The sequence below is a fragment of the Uranotaenia lowii genome, chromosome 1 (assembly GCF_029784155.1).
Source record: "Uranotaenia lowii strain MFRU-FL chromosome 1, ASM2978415v1, whole genome shotgun sequence".
Taxonomy (NCBI): domain Eukaryota; kingdom Metazoa; phylum Arthropoda; class Insecta; order Diptera; family Culicidae; genus Uranotaenia; species Uranotaenia lowii.
In genome coordinates, this window is record NC_073691.1 from 74,362,779 (window position 1) to 74,383,935 (window position 21,157).

The following is a 21,157-nucleotide window of genomic DNA, read 5'->3' on the forward strand; positions in this document are numbered from 1 at the left end:
TCGAAAGATGTACGCTTAGAGTTAAGAAAAAGGAATCTCTTCGAGGAAACATCAAGTTTCATTGAGATCCTGTATGTGTTTGTGTTCGTTTTAAGAAAAAAAATGAGAAAAAAAAGATCGAAAGATCGAATCGAAAATAAACCGATCTAATCAATTTTCTCCTGGCCAAAGAATTGATCCAAAAAATCGAAAATCGAAGTTGAAGAGATCGATCTTCTAAGAATCGATCCAAGATCGACCAATCCTAGTTGATATAAGTTGTTCCTATTTTTCACAACACAACAGTTATAAAAATATAAATTTTTAATAGCTGACGAGGTACCAGACGTAAATTTCAATCGAATGAAGAAAATCCAGAATGAAAAATGAAATGACAGCTGCATGAAAACATTGCGCTCGCTCGCACGCACACCAACGACGAATGGTGGATCAATTCTTAAAGTGAAAGTAGTTTCTTTTTTCAGGAGGATTCAGAAGCAAATTTTATTATTTAACACTTTATTTCACAACTTTTTTAAAGGGCCACGATCTCTTATAATACTAAATATGCTAGAAATTTCAGAAAACAAAAGAAAATTGAGCATAGTAGTGGAAATAGTAAAGAAGTGACAATTTAAAAAAATGTTGCCTAAATATAACATTGAAAATTTAAATGAAAGCGGAGAAGGCCCGTGCGATAGGATCGTCCATGGTGAAAAAAAGGGGGGGGGGGGGGGGGGTGGTTAAACTTGAATTTAGCTAGAAATAATTAAAATACAAAAAATGCACAAAATAGGGAAATTGTTTTCTTAAATCATTTTCTCACCCATGACCATCACACAATTTCTAAAAAAAACAATAAATTTTACTGATACGATTCAAAATATACAAAAATCAAAGTTTCAAATATTTTTTTTAAGTTTTTTAACGACACTTTACCATCTTAATGGCATTCGTGTCGAGAGTTTCAAATAAACATTTTTTGAAAATCCTTATTTTGAACATGAAGCTTTAAGTCAGTATTTTCAAAACACCTGAAAACGACGGCGAAATGAAATTTAGAATAAAACCAGAGCTTAATGTTTCGGATATGAAAATCAATGCAAAGAAATAAATTTCAGATCCTTATCTGAAATGAATCAGGATTGATATAATATTTCATCAAGTTTTGAAATGTGAATTTGAGAAGAAAAAAATCTATTTAAATTTAAGAGAAATCATTCAAAACACAAAGATAATAATTAGATTTAATTTGATGCAAAAGAAAATATTTAATTTTATGTCAAAAGTGTTAGTGATCAAAATCAGAGATGATATCCAATTAATTTATATTCAAATCCTAACAGTTATCGAAATAAATGGCTTAAAAAGTTCATGTTTGATTGAAATTCACAATAATAACTTTGTAAATTTAAAACAGAACATTTTCAATTCATCATCACTGACAACATACTGGTTTAGAAATGGGTGATTTCTTGACTGATCGAATACGAAACTGTTAAAAAAAATTAGGAATGTCAAGTTGTGGCTTGTAACCAATGAGAGCTTTATCAAATAATTATTTGATTGACATTGCACATTAAACAACTCTTAATGTTGCTATTTAGAATCGTTTTACGAACTTTCCAAAATCATAATCGTTTCTTAAAAGATGTTTTAAACTTATAAAAATAAGTGAAATCTACATGAAAGTAAAAACTGATTTTGAATTTATATATTACACTTTATTCAATTGAGAAATAACATTTTGATGATGGTGATATGTATAAAGTATAAATGATCTACAAGAGTTGAATTCTTCATTATTTTTAAAGTTTGGAAGAACAAATATTTTTTACATTTTGTTACATTTTTAATTTTTGTCAAAAAAGGCAGAATTTTCATAAATTATTTTACCTATTTTCAAAAGTTTGAGGGAACCAAAATTAATAAAAATTAACGCTTAAATTCTTTGCTCCTCAGACAATGTGAATTTTGTAACCTTGTGTAATTTTTCAAAACGCTTTCAAATGTGGAGTTGAGAATCAAGAAGAACAAGAAATACAAAAACCGTTTGTTTTATATGTACGTATAAACCATTAGGAAATTCAAAATCTTATCCATATATCAAGGGCGAAAAGTCATTTCCTTGCTGAATCTGACCCTTTTTTCCAATTCGTAAATTAAACCTTCAAAGCTCTATCGGATTAAACAATCCAAATTTTAAAACAAAATTTAAATCACGGATTGGTCAAAAGTTGATATTTCAAGATTTTGAAATAACATTTTTACTTACATTTGAAATTTTCAAAAACAAATCAACTTCCGCCCAATTTGAAACTCAACATGTTGGTTTTAAAGCGTAGAACAAATATGAAGATATTTTCTAACTTTAGACTTAGTCATTGATGATTATGTGGCAAAATTTCATATTGATCAAAGCCACATCGGTGATCAATGTTACCCCGTTTACGGTACGTTTTCTTTTTCCTGAAGCTTGACCCTCAAAATTACCAAAAATTGTTATTTGATCTAATGTATGCTAAATTTAGCCAAACTTCGGCACAAAAACGAGATATTTGACTTTTTATCACTTTATTACAGTTTTCGCGCAATGGCACGATTGGACATCCAACCCAAACAGAATATAAACATTGTGGGACTCATTCAAGTGCTATCACATTTGAGGAACAAAATTTTAAACCTACATATGAAAATCAACTCTTCATATTAAAAATAAACGATTCCAATCATTAGGGTAGTCAAATTTGAAAAAAAAATCATAATAGAATTGAAATTAATGTTTTACATTTTTTATGAAATTATTTTTGTATCGTAGATTTAAAAATTTTCAAAGCGAAAATGATCTTATTCTTATTGTGGAAAAAATCCTTATTTAAAAAAAAAGGACTAATTTAATCTACACATTTTATTTATTTGATAACATATCAACGGATTACATGTTGAACTCAATGATGAAACGAATATAAAACAAAAAAGTTTAAACTTTACATAAAAAAACGAGATTACACACTACACTGTTCTATATGCTGTCGAAATTCTTCTTTTAAATAATATTATTTATTAGCGAATATACTTTTTAGATCATCTGAATTTTCTTCAATTTTCCCCTCTGGAATTTTTCAAAATTTACAACACTTTTCTTCAATAAGAATGGAATTGATACGATAAATTGAAACTGAAAATTAAACTTACTGAGTTACATAACTCTTCAAATGAAGTTATTGGTATCATTCAAAATGAAGTTATTGGTATCATTCATGACCGGGAATCAAAGCTTCGGGAATGATGAGCTAGTTTGCGACCGGAGTTCCATTTGTTCTCCATGCGATGGTTCAAAACGGAGTTCGAACTCAAAGTTGTGAGCTGCCACTGAAGTGCTGTTTTGAACCAAAACAACTTGATATTAAGTTTGACAAAAGAAGCGTGCATGTTTCTACCATATGGATTAAAGTGTCTATCTAACGGCCATTTTTGCGTTACCGGGAATCGAGAAATCTGAGCATCATTTTCCCGAGACTTCTCTGATTGAAAATTGAAAAAGGGCATTTTTACTCTCTACGAAAACAAATTAAACTAAACATATGTTTGTTTATGGTAATTTTACATATTTTACTCTGATTCGATTTACTTGAACCATTTAAATATTAAAACTATTGATTATGATTTCTTCTTTTTTTTACATAAACTTCTTAAAGGGAAAAAGGTATTTCCACCGACCAATTCAAAGACTAAAATTGAAAAAGTAGAATATATTTGTGCGAATTAAGACCATGAGTTTGATTTGTTAACATATTTGATTACGTTGCATTAAGCATTCAAATTCGGTTGATGATATTTTCAGACGCCCCAAATACCTCAAATTCGCTCAAAAAAGCTCATATTTAGAACTCAAAAACCAGGTTATCTAGATGCACCAAAGTAAATTTGAACTCTTAGGCCTCAAAAAACGAGCATGAGTATAGACGACCTCTGACGAGAAACTCTCAAATCTGGATTGCCATCATTTAGTTTTCTAAAATTTAGGAAGACTTGAAAAAAATCAGGATAAATCAGGCTAACATGAAATAGTCGATTTGATGATCTTATTTACATTTCTTACAGAATGGTTCGAGATCGATCATGCTGATTAATACCATTTATTACGGGTTGCACACCCCGTTTTTGCGTCTGTTTTTTCATTTACGTCTTTTTAGCGCAACTGGGCCATACAGAATTCAAGTAGTCTCAATTTTTTTTTATCTGAACAATCCAAGGAATGATGCAAGGAATGATGCAAGGAATGATGGCTCCATAAGTAGCAGCAATCGCTGATTTTAGTTTGAACTTGCCAGATTGCCCGTTTTATCCGGGTTTGTCAGGATATTTGAAACAAAATTTGGGAAATCCGGTCTGGTTGCCTGGATTCCATTGATAAAGGCCTGAATTTTGTCCGGATTTATTCACTTTAAGTGCCAAATCGAACAAAAAAAAACAAAGAGACCGGAGAGCGTATCTTACGAAGCTACGTTGAACTCGTTCGAGGCGGAAGCATTGAGTGCTCTGAGAGGGAGCCCACACCTGGACAGCATACTCCATGATACTACGAACGGACGAGCAGTAGTTGGCTTTCAGTGCATGAATATCGTCAAAATCCCTTGTGTTTCGGCGAAGAAACCCAAGGGCTGCAAATCTCTTTGCCACGGTTAGCGCGATATGCTCAGCGAAAGTGAGCCTGTTGTCGATTTTAACCCCTAGATCGAGAATAGATTTTGTATTTTCCAAACAGAGGCCGGATAGCTAGTAGTCAAAATTTATAACATTTCTTGATCGGGTAAAATTAATGATCTTGCACTTTTTCGCATTTGCTTGCATTCCGTTCATCTGACACCAGCTCTCTAATGTAGCGATGTCCGCTTGCAGGGCGAGACAGTCTACAGTGCTGTGAATCTTTCTAAAAATCTTCAGATCGTCGGCATACAATAGAGTGTCGGATTGAAGAGTTGCGCACAGGTCGTTTACAAAGATTATGAAGAGAAGCGGTCCAAGGTGACTCCCCTGAGGAACTCCAGATGGGATGGCAAACGTTTCCGAGCGCGAGTTTTTAATTTTCGTGAAGGCACGCCGGTCCGTGAGATATGACTCAATCCATTCAAGCGCCCATTCAGGAAAACCTAGCTGATCCAGCTTAGCTACAAGCATTTTGTGCGGAACACGGTCAAACGCTTTTGCGAATTCTATATAAACAGAGTCCACTTGAAAACCTTTCTCCATGCTGTTACTCAAAGAGCTTACATAGCACATCAGATTGGTTACGGTTGATCTTCGCTTCATATAACCATGTTGAGCCTCAGATATAAAAGGTTTTGCAGCGGCATATATTCGTTCATGCATTAGGACTTCAAAAATCTTAGATATTGAGATCAAGATTGATATAGGCCGGTAATTATCTACGCAGTTAATATTTCCTGATTTGTGAATCGGTGAGATGGACGCAACTTTCCATGCTCTGTGAAACGATCTCTCCAATAGTGACCGGTTTATTATACTACAAATCAGGGCAGCTAAAGGTGCTGCGCAAAGTTTAAAAAAAGCGGTGAATATGCGATCTGGACCAGAACCTTTAGTTGGGTCAAGCGAAGACAATTGCTCGTAGATATCCTGCTCAGTGAAGCACGGTAAAGGTAAGTTGATATCGTACGATTGAATAGAGGCGATGTAGTTGCTGTCTGAGTCGGTACTAGCTGGACAATATACACTTTGGAAGAAATCAGCGAACATATTAGCCGATTCAGTCGAGTTAGAGGCAGTGACTCCATTAAACCTCATGTCCGCAGGAATAGATGCGTTCCGTTTTCTCCGATTAAAGTGTTTCCAGAATGACGACGGATCACGTTTGAGGTTTTGTTGCAGCTGAGAAATGTGTTGGCGGAAGAGCAGATCGTTCAGGTTTTTGAATTCATTCTCTAGGGATCTCAAATGGCATCTGCGATTTTCAGAACGATTCTTGTTAAAACTTTTACGTGCCTTTCGTAGCTGATTTCGTAGCCGTCTTAGATCGGAGTTCCACCACTCGTGCTTTATTGGTTTGAAACTCTTCGGGCGTTTCAAGGGAATGTTTTGTCTTAAAACCGAGTAGAGTTTTTCATAGAAAACATTCAGAGCGGAATCCACATTGTCGGCAGCTTCAGGAGAATTCCAATCTATCGAATTGAGCTCAGCACTAACAAGACCGTAATCGCATTTATTGAAATCGAAATCATACTCTCCAACAGGTTCTTCCTGATCACACACATGATCAACGATTTCAAGGCATATAGTGTATGGTTTATGATGACGATCCGTAGGAAAAATCGAAACAGGTGACTCAAAAAAGTTCAGGTTTTCGGGATTATTTGAAAAAACGAGGTCTAAAAACCGCATATTGGCGTTCGGTTTACAACAAATTTGATGCATACCTGCAGAAAGAATGATTTTAGTTAGAGCAATTTCAGCTTCGGACGATGGATTCGACGGTAGTAAACTGTTTACATCTTGGTAAAAGGGCCATTGGAGGTGTGGGAAATTATAATCACCATCATGAAATACAATTTAAAATCTTCTTATAAGTTTTGATGAAATTTGTATTTTCAATTGATGTTTTTTCTTGGTTTTTGTTAAGAAACTTTCGGATTTAGACCAAATTGGTCCGGATTTTTGATCGACAATTTTGAAATGAAATGCCCGGATTTTTCTAGGTTTTTAGACAAAATAGCCCGTATTTGTCCCACATTGAGCAGTGCATAGACAATTTCTATTCGATACATCAGTTGAGTTTTCCCTTTAGCCCATTTGAATTTCCTGTAATGTAAACTGATTATGCAGAGAAACATTAAATATCTAAATTATCACATTATATGAATAATCTAAAATTCCAACAAATATTTTGTAGTAGAAAATGCGACAGGAAATATGTTTTTTTGGGGATTTTTTTCCTGCTTTCAGTCTTGTTTTTAGCAGTAAAACGACGTATTAAAGCCGAAAAAACTCATAAAAAAAGTTTTTAAAAATTGAGAAAGGCTCTAATACACTGTCAAGTTTATTGAAGGAGTGTTTCTGAGTAAGGATTTTATTCGAAAAAAAAAAATGCAACCCTCGGTTTTGTGAATAACTTTTGAATGCATAGATGAAAATTGATGGAATTTTCAGTAAAACTGCCTAATAAGGCCAAATTTTTCATTTTTTTCTCTTTGTAAATTGATGTTGTTTTCGTTAAAACTGCCTAGTGTATACCTCAGTGTATATCTCTAGAGAGTAAATGCGAGAATTGTCGATAAAAAGTTTTTGGCTGGAAACCTGCCAAGTGCCCGTTTTGTCCATAACTTTTTTAATATACCCGGCAAACATGAAATCGTATCAGAAATAATAACCTAAGTCGTTCACAATGGTATTTCTATTCGCAATTCCAATTGCATAGTAAAAAGATCGTATGAAATATCGTCTGAAGTCAGTTTAAATCGGATATGCCAGAAAGTCAGACATGTTTGTGAATTTTGAAATGATTTCGCTCCCGCGCCACCTTCAAGTGAGAAAATCATCGTCATGTTCTATCTGTGCATCCATTTGGTTAAAAATTAGATGTGAATTGAATATTTTTGACCACTGAGAGAACCGGGAAATATGGTCGCTAACAACGATTTGAAGGCTATGTGAGCAAAATCTTTAGCTCTCTTGCATTCTTCCTGTTGGTACTCACGATTTCCTCCGGAGAAATTCCTGGACCCGATCCTTCGCGACCTGGCTTCAACAAAACCCAAGCCAATTGTTTTGGTTTAGTTTTCTTCCACCAATTCGCATATTGAGAACAATAGCGGTTGACAGTTGATGATGATGACAGCAATACAAATGTTGTCATCATGTACGCTAAACTCAGCCAACACAGCTTGTGGTTATGAGTTACCCTGCAGTGTTGCCGGTTTATTCTGGATGGTTAGCCAAGAATATGATAGTATTTAAGGAAGGATTCATAGTTGAGAATAACTAAGGATAAGCGACAAGATTGTAATCGCAATAGGTCTAAGTTAGCTTGTAAGGACTTGACGGTATCTCATTTCCAAAACAAAACTCTGTTGCTAAATCATTGAATTCAACACTTCCGATAGGTTTGAATAAGGTGGCGGATAGCGCGCAATTGGTGTAGTTTTTGTCGCTATAGAATAAAATAGAAATTCTGTGTATACATATATTGCCTCCACTTTGGTAGGTAAATGCTGTTTATTTCAACCTTCATACGATCATTCTATTATGTATATGGAACGTATATCAAAACAGCATAATATAGGTACACAAATGTTGGGTATTTCCCCACTAGCCGTAGAAATATATTGCGCACGATTTGACCACCGTATTTCGTTTATTTAACCGGTGAACAGCATTTCTACCTTGTAGAAATGCAGTCAGGCCTGTTGATTAGTCAGCTAGAAGGATCACTTCCACTACTGAAACTTTCAAATTGCGCTTGACAAAAGCTCTCTTATTCCTCAACTTTTTGGAATCAATCATCTTCACTTTTATTGCAACCTGAGCTCACTTTTAGATCTACTAAGACTCCTCCTAAAAATGGAATAATGACAGCAAACTGTAAAATCAGCATTTTCAAAATAATTTGGAACAAATATTCGAAATAGTTTATAGCCACTCCTCGAGTAATTCAACTTAAGTTTCAGGGATGGAATAATGTGATTTTTTTTAATCACTACTTGAGTAAGGTCTTTACATAGCTACGCTCTATCTTAGCGATTGCTAATTTCATCAACGATCGTCAATATGCGAATTGCCAAATTGTGGGTTTCAACAAATTAATTTCTAATACCATTTAGTCAAAAAACTGACAACTTTGTCTATGAATTCAAACCTATCGAATAATTTTAATTAACAATCGGCCTATTCGACCGAATACTTCTTAAAGAAATGAAAGAATTTCCTACCTTATTTGAAAGAAGAAAAAACCAACCGAACAACCGTGAACATCAATCAGCCAAGCTTAATTTGAAAGCAATTCATTCGTTTAATTTTTAACCTTAGCGCAGGGATCCCGATCTTAAAAAGTGTACAGAATGGGTCGCACAAAGGTGAACCCTAAACAAGCGGCTGCCTGCAGCTAGCTTTCTGAGGGGCCGGCCAGTTTGTTTGAATTCATGGCAGAAACCCCTTGTCATTTACGTGGATGTGGGTGTGGGTCAGTTTGGCATGAGTGTGTCTGTGTAGGCGTGTGTTTGTGAATTTGAAAGTTACCAGCAGCAGCAGGAGATTTGCTTTTTACGGTTCAACACTTTGGACAAAGTGTAACACCAGAATTCTTTGTTTTGTGCCGAGCAATCCCTACAAGCAAGTGGAAAAAGGTAACCCCTTTTGTGGCCAACCGGAGGCCATTGGGTCACTTGGAAAATAAGACATTAAAATTTAATTACGAGTCCACAGAATATAAAACCATCCTCCGTTTTGTTGGAGGCACAATGATATTCCAAAACGGTATCCCAGCAGAAGCATTGAATTATTAAGGCTGGGCTTAACTGGTTCTCTAGCAGCTTTCGGACGTTTTGGACAATAATTAGGCCGTCCTGAGAACAACCTGATCTGTATCCTTTCGGGATTGCGATAGCAGCCGACAAACTTTTAGGAAAATTAAACAAACCCCTTTTTTCTTTCAAATTTTCGTCCATTCTAACCTTTATTTTTTTCTCTTTCCTTTCCCAGGTGAAGTCGAGCGATTGCTCCGGGAACATCAGCAAAATCAGGAGCTGGTGGACAAGATCGGTAGCAACTTCTACCAGATCATCTACCCGGTGCAGCTACGGCACCACGAGAAGATGGGAATCTCGACGCGTGAAGTCGGCGCACCAAAGGTACGCTATCGCACCAGAACGTCATCATCAAGCTCATCGACCTCGTCCTGGTCCTCTAGTTCGAGTTCTTACTCCTCATCCCTAGACCCATCTTTTACCTCATCTTCATCATCATCATCATCCTTCCCTCAAAATGCAATCCATAACAAGTCAAGTGACAGCTACCACAACAACAACAACAACAACTACATCATCAACAAAAACAACAACAACAACAACAACAGAACCAACACCTCCACACGTACACGAAAATCCTACCAGAATGATGCGGTGATGGGTGACGATTATCATGATAGGATGGTAGGTTTCATAAATTTTTGTTTTTCTAGGTTATGGTTTATGTTTTGTTTCGTAGATCATGTCGATACTCAAAAAAAAAACAATCATATAAATTTTTTCTGATTCTTGTACCACTGAGAATGCTTGAACTGGAATCCATTTCTTCCAAATTTTGTGTCATTCATTTCTCGGTTCCCAATGTTACAAAAATCACTAATCACAAGCAAATGGATCCCAGTTTGTAGCAAATTGATTTTTTTTTTCGTGCACGACCAAGTTAGTGTTGTTTCTGCACGTTCGTAGATCATATTTTTCAGGTTAACCTTTATATCTATCTAAAAAAAGTTTTTAAATGTCCATGCTTCTTGCAAAGGAATATTGAATGTAACGCCAAATTGTTGTAAAGCAATAAGTTTTATTGACACAAACCATAGATTGACAAAACATGGTTCGGAATCGCTAACTTGATTTTGTTAATTCTTCTGAGCATCGATGTGACTGTTAATGCGTGGCATTTTAGTCGAATCGAAAACTAAGAACAACTCCGCTTCATTGTAAACATAAGAGCTACAACCAGAGCAACATGGAAGGAATACTTATTACAATCCGCAGGATCCAAATGTTAAGTACATTCCAGTAAACTTAACCTCACAAACGCCTACTACCTTTTTTGATTGAGCAAAGAATCCCGAGAGATGACAGCGTTTATGTCGGAGAACGAGATGTTCCGCTTTACTCGGTTGATGTTCGGAGTCAGTTGTGCTCTCGAAATCTTTCAGAGAGAGTTTATAGTTTACTTGGATGAAGTTATAAATTTTGGAGACTTCGAATAAAATTTGAACTGCGGATGTCTGGAATTTGCAAGAACGTTCTTAAAGCGAATAACCTTTCTGAACTCGACAGAACTATCCATTATACAGACGCATCAACGCGTGCTTTAGGAGAGGTTCTGGTTTAAGAAGATCCTTCGAAACAGTTTGGGTCGAAAAATTTTTTTCGTTTTACTTGTCCGGATTACATTTTACTTTAAAAGAGGATGCAGCTAATAATTTAATTATTAATTTGTTTTTTTTTTCTATATAAAACTAAAAAAGCTATAAAAGCCAAAAAATTGTCTTCATTTTTTATCGCAGCACGTTCTAACTTTTGAAAAAAATTTTTTAGCAGTTTCTGCTAAAACTTCAAACCGGGAAGTAAATTCGGAAGAACAAGCAATTTAAATCTTTCTTTTATTTACAAGGGACATAAGCATATAACGCAGCTGTCAATCGTGCTTTGAATACATAAAACCATAAACGCAAAGATAAAAGCAGTAACAGCAGCAGTAACTACCTTAGCGCTTATCTTAGAGTAAAAGTAACAAAAATTGTAACCGAGCTTTATCACAATATTCCATTATCATTCGTCATAAATCAGAGAAGCCGTATTGCTGCTCGTAGGTTCGTTTATTTTGTGTTCTTTTTTTTCTTCGGTTTGGTCCTTGGGCAAAAGTACTTCCGCGATCCGCGGCAGAACAAGAAAGTTATCTTTCGGTGGTTGTCGTCGTTGTCATTGAAATTCCGCATCACAACCGAAAATAAAGAAGAAAGAAGTCCCTTTGCCACCACCATCTTTGCCTTAAGTTTACCTTCGCTTTGGGTAAATTTTGGTGAAGAAAAGCACACACACGTGGAATCGCTGGGGACGTTGTCGTCGTTTGACTCCCATTGCCCAGCCCAGAAAGCACCGGAAGCGAAAACGTGCAAGTGATAATAATAATCATAATCATAAATACAAGACAACGACCCCGGGAATACATCGGAAGGAGCGAGGTTTTGCTTGTCCGCGGGTTCCCGATGGAGGTGCCCCATTTTTCGGTCATGAGAGGAATGCTGGATGGTTGCTAACACACATGGGTCAGCTTTTACTGCCATCAAAGAAGGAAACCTTCTTTTGGATAAAGACATTTGAAAAAACCTGTTGACTTGAAGGTATGCACAAAAATTACAAAAAAGACAATAAAAAACAAAAAAGACAATAAAAAACAAAAAAGACAAAAAAAAGACAAAAAAGACAAAAAAGACAAAAAAGGCAAAAAAGACAAAAAAGACAAAAAAGACAAAAAAGACAAAAAAGACAAAAAAGACAAAAAAGACAAAAAAGACAAAAAAGACAAAAAAGACAAAAAAGACAAAAAAGACAAAAAAGACAAAAAAGACAAAAAAGACAAAAAAGACAAAAAAGACAAAAAAGACAAAAAAGACAAAAAAGACAAAAAAGACAAAAAAGACAAAAAAGACAAAAAAGACAAAAAAGACAAAAAAGACAAAAAAGACAAAAAAGACAAAAAAGACAAAAAAGACAAAAAAGACAAAAAAGACAAAAAAGACAAAAAAAGACAAAAAAGACAAAAAAGACAAAAAAGACAAAAAAGACAAAAAAGACAAAAAAGACAAAAAAGACAAAAAAGACAAAAAAGGCAAAAAAGACAAAAAAGACAAAAAAGACAAAAAAGACAAAAAAGACAAAAAAGACAAAAAAGACAAAAAAGACAAAAAAGACAAAAAAGACAAAAAAGACAAAAAAGACAAAAAAGACAAAAAAGACAAAAAAGACAAAAAAGACAAAAAAGACAAAAAAGACTAAAAAGACAAAAAAGACAAAAAAGACAAAAAAGACAAAAAAGACAAAAAAGACAAAAAGACAAAAAAGACAAAAAAGACAAAAAAGACAAAAAAGACAAAAAAGACAAAAAAGACAAAAAAGACAAAAAAGACAAAAAAGACAAAAAAGACAAAAAAGACAAAAAAGACAAAAAAGACAAAAAAGACAAAAAAGACAAAAAAGACAAAAAAGACAAAAAAGACAAAAAAGACAAAAAAGACAAAAAAGACAAAAAAGACAAAAAAGACAAAAAAGACAAAAAAGACAAAAAAGACAAAAAAGACAAAAAAGACAAAAAAGACAAAAAAGACAAAAAAGACAAAAAAGACAAAAAAGACAAAAAAGACAAAAAAGACAAAAAAGACAAAAAAGACAAAAAAGACAAAAAAGACAAAAAAGACAAAAAAGACAAAAAAGACAAAAAAGACAAAAAAGACAAAAAAGACAAAAAAGACAAAAAAGACAAAAAAGACAAAAAAGACAAAAAAGACAAAAAAGACAAAAAAGACAAAAAAGACAAAAAAGACAAAAAAGACAAAAAAGACAAAAAAGACAAAAAAGACAAAAAAGACAAAAAAGACAAAAAAGACAAAAAAGACAAAAAAGACAAAAAAGACAAAAAAGACAAAAAAGACAAAAAAGACAAAAAAGACAAAAAAGACAAAAAAGACAAAAAAGACAAAAAAGACAAAAAAGACAAAAAAGACAAAAAAGACAAAAAAGACAAAAAAGACAAAAAAGACAAAAAAGACAAAAAAGACAAAAAAGACAAAAAAGACAAAAAAGACAAAAAAGACAAAAAAGACAAAAAAGACAAAAAAGACAAAAAAGACAAAAAAGACAAAAAAGACAAAAAAGACAAAAAAGACAAAAAAGACAAAAAAGACAAAAAAGACAAAAAAGACAAAAAAGACAAAAAAGACAAAAAAGACAAAAAAGACAAAAAAGACAAAAAAGACAAAAAAGACAAAAAAGACAAAAAAGACAAAAAAGACAAAAAAGACAAAAAAGACAAAAAAGACAAAAAAGACAAAAAAGACAAAAAAGACAAAAAAGACAAAAAAGACAAAAAAAAACAAAAGAGACTAAATATACTAAACTTGTCAATAAAGTGACAAATAGACAAACAGTTCACAAAAACGACTTAACTTTTGGAAATTCCTGACCACTTATCAAAAAGTTTCTAAAATAATTTGCGGAGAATTTAAAAATAATCATCAAAAAATTGTCAAAATATCGATAAAAATTAATCAAAACGTTTAGAACATAAATTTATCGAAAACTCTTTGAAAAAAATCAACGAAAATTCGACTCCAGTAAGACAAGCGATTCAAAAGTTGGAATAGAAGAACTATAAAAAACAAAAATCGACAGAATAAAACAGAAATCGACAAATGAAAAGGCAAAAATAGTCTTAAAACAAAAATTCCCAAAAAGACAAAAATTGACTTAATATAAAATCAAAATTTAAAAAAAGCCTCTTAAACTGTTGAAACATCAACAAAATTTCGAAAAAAAACGATAAGGATTGAATAATATTTTACAGAGATTTGAAAAATTTCTGAATACCAAAATTTTATAGAAAATAAAGCAAAATCGTAAAAAATATACAAAATAGTCATTAAATTTGACAAAAAAAACGCGCAAATCGATTAAACTCGTTTGCAACTCAAAACATTGAAAAAAATCGACAAAAATCAACCAATGTCGTCAAAAAGGCAGTAAAGATAAAAATTTATTTAAATCGACATAAACCGTTAATAATCGACAAAAACAGAAAAAACAGAAATCGAAAAAAAAACAAAAATGAAAAAAGAGAAAAATCGACAAAACAGGACAAAAACTAACATTCTCAAGAATAAAAAAATACTAAAAGTTGTTCCTCAAATGAAAAAATAACAGATGATCGAGAAAAATCGACAGAAATCAATTGAAATCAACAGAAATCCACAAGATTTACAAAAATCCACAAAAACCTGCAAAAGTGGTCAAAAACGCAATTAAGACAAAATTCGACATAAATCGTTTAAAATCGAAAAATGTCATGAATTGCCAAAAAAGTCTACCAAAAATTTACAGATGATTTAGAAAAATCGATAGTAATTTGATGAATTTTACTGAAATGTACAGCATTTACAAACACCGCAAAAAATAACAAAAATCCTCAAAAACGCAGTAAAAACAAAAATTGACAATTTTTTTTTAAATCAGTAAATTACAAAAACAAAACAAAAAACGAATCGACAAAAAACAAAAATTAGCAAGACCAAAATAGACAAAATGGGCAAATATCGATAGAAAAAACTCTTAAAAATCTTTAAAATTTATTTAAAAATTAAAATCAAATTCAATTAAAAAAAACCTTACCAAAAATCGAAAAAAAAAATTGATATATCAACAAAAATCTATAGCTTTCACAAAAATTCACAAAAATCTGCAAAAGTCGTCAAAAACGTAATTTAGAGAAAAATTGACATTTATCATCAAAAAACAAAAAAAAAGGACGTAAATCGACAAAAGACATAAATCAACAAAAACCGACAAAATGGACAAAAATAGACGAAAATTCTTGCACAAAAATCTTATAAATAATTTAAGTTGATAAAATCAACATCATTTACAGCATTTATTGACAAAAACCAACAAAAGTCGTCATAACGCAGTTAATACAAAAATGGATTTAAATCAAAATAAATCGTCAAAATCGACAAATTTAATAAAAAAAAACATAAATTGACAAACAATAATCATCAACAAAATCTACAAAAAGACAAAAATCGACAAAAGTTCTCTAGAAAATCATTTGAAAATGTTTTGAATATTGCAAGTAGATGGAGAAAATCCGCAAAAATCGAATAAAAACAACTGAAACAACATCGTCCGAAAGGCTTTTAAGACAAAAAATCGACAGTAATTGTCAAAAAACAATTAAGACAAAAACTGCTAAAATGGACAAAAAAATTTTTAAACATCCTTTAAATTGTTTTGAAAATAAGAAATAAAAATTGCAGAAGATCGAAAATAATTAAAAAAAAATCAACTGACAACAACAGCATTTTCAAAAATCGACTAAAATCAACATAAGTGATCATAAACTGTTAAAAATGAAATGAAAACATAAATCGACAAAAAAAATACAAAAATCAACAAAAAAGAAAATCCTTAAAAAGAAACTTTGAAAAATGTTTTAAAATTCGACAAAAACTTGATAGAAATTCGAAAAAAACGACAGATCAGATAAAATCAAATGACAACTAAAGGATTTACATTAATCGACAAAAATCAACAAATGTCGTCAAAATCTCAGTAAAGACAAAAATTGACAAGAATAGTTATAAATCGTCATCGTTATCGTCAAAACTCGACAAATGAGACAACAAAATAACATGATAAAAGCAAGAATTAAGAAAGAGAAAAATCGTCAAATATACAAAAAAACATACTTGAAAATTGTTTTAAAAATCCTAAAAAACTTAAATTTTAAGTTCACAGTAAATCTAGAAAAAACTACAAACATTGAATAAAATAAATTAAATTCTACAGCATTTACAAAAATCGCCAAAAATCAACAAAAGTCATCAAAAACGCTGTCAAGTCAAAAATCGAAGAAAAATTTAAATAATTAAAAAGTACAAAATCAACAAAGGCAAAAACCGACAAAATTGTCAAAAACCACTGAAAAATCCTCAGTCATCAAAAACGCTGTCAAGACATGTAACCATTCATTTAATGGTTACAATAAAAATTGTGATTTTTGGGCCAGTTTGGATGAAAATTTTGTAAATATTGTAAATAAAAATTATTGTTAGTAAATGTCTAAAATTAGGATAAGATATCTACATGTTTGTGTGGTGTCTTGTCCTAATTTTAATAGCAATCGGCTGGTGTCACCTAGGGATAAAGTTTTCGTTTATTTATTTATTTGTTTAGTTTTAATTTTTCGTTATTTATTTATTTATTTAATTATTTATTTATTTGCTTATTTATTTATTTTCGCGTTCATTATTTATCTAGTTAGTTATTTGTTAGGTATTAGTTTGTTGGTTTATTTAATATATTATGTTATGGAATGCACGCCATAAAAAGAGATGTTAGAAAATAAGACACCAGCCCTCTATATGTCAGTTCCTATATTGTTCCTGTCATGTTGCTGTCATCGAAGGGGACGAGAACATCACAGACGGGAAATGGGAACAGGGCTAAAATGAGTGGCAGAAAGATATAAATAGGAGGAGCTCGCAAGACGCGTGGCTTTTTTGCAAGTTCCGGTCCGAGGCTGAGCAGCAACTGCGCGGTCACACCCCTAACGTGACATTCTCGTTTCCAATCGCAATTGGGCGGCTCTGACCCCCTTCCCCCGTTAGATTAGATCCGGTAGTGGATCTCCGTATTTTCAACGTCCAGCTGGAGGACTTCACTCCGTTATTTCCGTTATTTCCCAGCTGGTCGGTCGAGTGTGGCTCCTGTGAAGTGAACCGAGGAACAATAGTCTTCCCCCAGTGCCGAAAATCACCATCAGCCTTCTCGAGAACACACCGGTGTCCCGTGAGTGCGTCAGGTCGTGCAAGTGCTAGTGCCCCAACCCGTTACAACCCCCTTCGGGGCACTCCGCGCTGTGGTGAGGCCTGGTGGGAATTCCCTCCTTGTGTTCGTGTGCCGACCGCCAAGCTAGAGCCCCTCGATAGTTGTCAGACACTCACGTGGTAACCAAGTGCACAAGTATAAGCTCCCCGGACCGAGTAGTGAGACGAGAGGCCTACGCCCAACAGGCCGAGTAGTTGCTCGGATTGCCCGAAGAGCAATCCGACCTGTTCCTGAAACTGCCCTGTTCCTGTACACCATCCGGATCCCGTTACGTCGTTCCAACAGAAGTTCCACAACAAGTCGACCACCGAGAAACGGCCGCAACGAGATCACCGAGGTTACAAATAAAAGCGCAAGTACTTAATTTAAAATTAAAACCCCAAAATCTACTTTTTTCCTTGGGTCATTGACCCCTTTAAAATGCAAGAAATCGTGAATTAAAAAGAAAACACGATATTCGAAAATTCTTAATAAAATTTGTATGGTCTTTTCTTCATCCAAACTGTAGAGTCTTATTGATTGAAAGTGCATTCCCTGGATATTCCTATTAGTTTTGATTTTCCTGTTGAAACTTTTGTTAGGTTGTAAAGTCCGCCTATTAATCACAATTTTCCTATTTGTTATTAAATGTTTCTCCGGTGACCAACTAAGTTTCCCCTGTTGAGCTAGCGCAGGGAAGTAGGGTCAAAACGACTCTAACAATTGGCGCCCAACGTAAAAATTTTTAATCAAATTTAAATTTTCATTATTAAAATAGAAAGAAAAAGTGGTCTACTTCCAAGACCAGAAGTAAATCCCTTTTTCTTATTGGTCTCCCGGAGAAATTCAGTTAAATTTAACCTCATTAAAATCGCGTAGTTGTTGAAGCAAGTTTTTCTAAAGTCATTTCACGAGGAAATTTTGGGGATGAAAATTCACTGATTGCAGCGAATGATTATAACTATTATACAAACCATACTCTTCTCCCGAATTGTTGATCAATCTGAAATTGTTACTAACCATTCTAAAGTACCTTCTTATCCAACAGCAAAATTATAAGTTCATATTTGCCAAGACTAATCTTGCATTTAGTTGTGTTCATACCAGATATTGCTTACCTCTTGGCGTTTAAAGAAACCCAAAGTCACCCACATAAGTAGCATATTTCTTTTTCAGCTCACATATCCAAAAGAATCAGATTAGTTAGTTTATTACTTACTAAGCTAGAGTTAGTCAATAATGGAGGACTTGAATTTCAATCAAGCGATAGATCGCTTGGTGAAATGGTATCAAGTCATGCGGGTGGAATTATTGGAGGAAGATGAGCTTGAGCAAGAGCTCAAATGTCGCGACGTGATACTATCAGGTTTGGATTTATCTCGGAAAAGGAAATGCTTGCGAGATGCATTAAAAAGGGAAAAGGAATCCGGTTTAAAATTAAGTGCCTTAAGCCTAAGAACAGATCCCGAGAATGAGCGGGAACTTTGCCTTGTTAAATTTAAACAAATTAAAACACTGTTGAAATCCAGCAGTGCGGATGAATCACAGAAAAGGATTTGCTTAGCCCGTCTAGCCCATGTGGGTACACGAGTGGCTACCCTTCTGTGTTCGTCTCGTGGTTCACCTAATCTCCTAACGCAGATGCAAAATATGTTTGTTGAGTTAGTCCAACTCTTGCAATCTGCCTACGATCCATCGGGTATCGCGACGCAGGAAATCGTGGTCCAAAATCCATCGCAGGCTATCACTGAGGCAAACACCAACACGGAGGTCGAGCTTCCATCACCCTCTGTTCTGGGCCAGGACGACCTAGATTGGATCCACAGCTTGCAGGCGAGGATAGTTGGCCTAGAAGAAGAATTGGCAAAACGAAAAGAAGGAAGAGAAGTTGAGACTCAAACGGAACAAGAAGTGTTCAATGTTTCGAACCCACTGGAAAGAGATTTCAGAAATCATTCTGAAAACTTTTCTGCTATCTCCAGTTTTCAGAACAATTCTTTCCCTCAAATTTCCCTTAATCCTACTTATCCTCAACAAAATTTATCTTACCATCAAATTACCAATCCTTATCCATACTTAACAGCAAATATTTCTCAATCCCACAGTGAAAATAAACTTCCGAATATTCAGTCCCACCAGCCCACAGCTTCAAATTTTCATCTGAACCACCCTAGCAATCCCCAAAACTTTTTTCCCACTCCTACCAATCAAATTCCGGTAAATCCTACCAACCCCCATCAATCCCTTCCTAATGTGAATTTCTCACATAATGTCGGACAACAAAATCATCCCTGGTCAAACTTAGGTCCAAATCCGAATCCTTCTCAGCCCCCATATAACGCACTTCCAGGCCAGTACCAGGGACCATCCGGTCAACCTCAAGGACATTGGGGATCACCTTACGGGAATCCCGGGTTTTTTCATCAGTTTCAGACACCTTTTCATTCCCGACATACTTTGCCAGTATCCAAATGGAATATTGCAAAGTACAGCGGAGATGATCAAGGGTTGAAACTGAATGAATTCCTGGAAGTCGTTTACGCTCTGTCCATGGCAGAAAGGGTATCCGATCAAGAGCTATTTGAATCGGCCGTACATTTGTTTTCTGGATCTGCCCTTAAATGGTATATGACACAGCGATCTATGGGCCGTCTTGTCAGTTGGCAGCATCTAGTTTTCGAACTCCGCAGAACGTATATGCACCCAGACTTGGACGCTCTCATCAAAATGAAAGTGTACCAGAGGCGTCAACGGCAGCAGGAGTCTTTCCACGAATTTTATAGCGAGATAGAGAAGCTGATCCGAACGATGAGTGTCCCGATACCAGAATTCGAGAAAATTCAAATCCTCCAGCAAAACATGAGGATGGACTACAAAAAGTTCATGGCTTTCATTCCCATTGTGAACTTGGAGTCCTTACTCTCAGCGGGTCAGAAGCTTGATGCGCTTAACTTTTCTGCGTATAGCAAGGTGTTCGGCTCTGATAAGGTGGTTCACGTGATCGAAGACGAAGATCTGGAGCAGTCGAGGTCGACCAAAACCAAGAAGCAGACATCAAGCTCTGATTTCGTCGTACCGGTCCAGCAACATCCAAGGGGTGATTCAGCGGGTCCTAAAGTTAATGTTGTTCCGAAGAACCAGAACCAGTTCGCGCAAAATTTACCTGGCCCGTCACGGCAAATAAACAGTAAGCCTACAGCAGTCGGGGAACCATCTGGCAGTCAGTCGCAACCTCAACTCACGTTGGAGATGGTAGTAAACAACCACAAGCCTCCTCCATCAAATCGGTGCTACAACTGCAATCGGGAGGGACATCATGCAGCAATTTGCCGTCAACCACCAATCATTGTCTGTTTCAAATGCGGGCTTCGTGGATTTCCGACTGCTATGTGTCCGTATTGTTTAAAAAACCACGGTACTGCGAGCCAAAACCGCGGTTCGCAGGAACGCCAGGCGTAACTTCTTCTTCTGACGGTTCGTCAGCTCCTCCGTGGTTCTGGGAAACGGTCCCAAACCAGTGCTATTCCGCAGATACTGAAATCTGCCACATTTCGTATCCATTTCCTAATGATCACCGTCCATTCGTAGATATTCGCATCCACGATATTCCAGTTTGTGCCCTTTTAGACAGTGGCAGTAATTACACTCTGATCAATCAGAATGTTTTCCGTAGATCAAGACACGAAAAATTGAATCCATTGACCAAATCACTGGATCTCCGTTCAGCAAGTGGTGATTCGATGGAAATTTTAGGCCAGGCCTTTCTGCCTATCCGGTTTGATGGACGAACCAAAGTCATCACCACTCTGGTGGTGGCTAATTTGTCCATC

At 34.8% G+C, this 21,157-nt stretch overlaps 1 protein-coding gene across 10 annotated transcripts in view; it reads left to right on the forward strand.

Moving 5' to 3' along the window:
• LOC129739173 (disintegrin and metalloproteinase domain-containing protein unc-71) overlaps positions 1 to 21,157 on the forward strand; it is a 1,315,240-nt gene that overhangs the window by 612,866 nt on the left and 681,217 nt on the right. For all 10 annotated transcript variants that reach the window (XM_055730592.1, XM_055730589.1, XM_055730594.1 and 7 more), the window contains one exon: positions 9,694 to 9,842. In XM_055730592.1, coding sequence (XP_055586567.1) covers positions 9,694 to 9,842 — 149 coding nt within the window. The remainder of the gene's footprint in view (positions 1 to 9,693; positions 9,843 to 21,157) is intronic.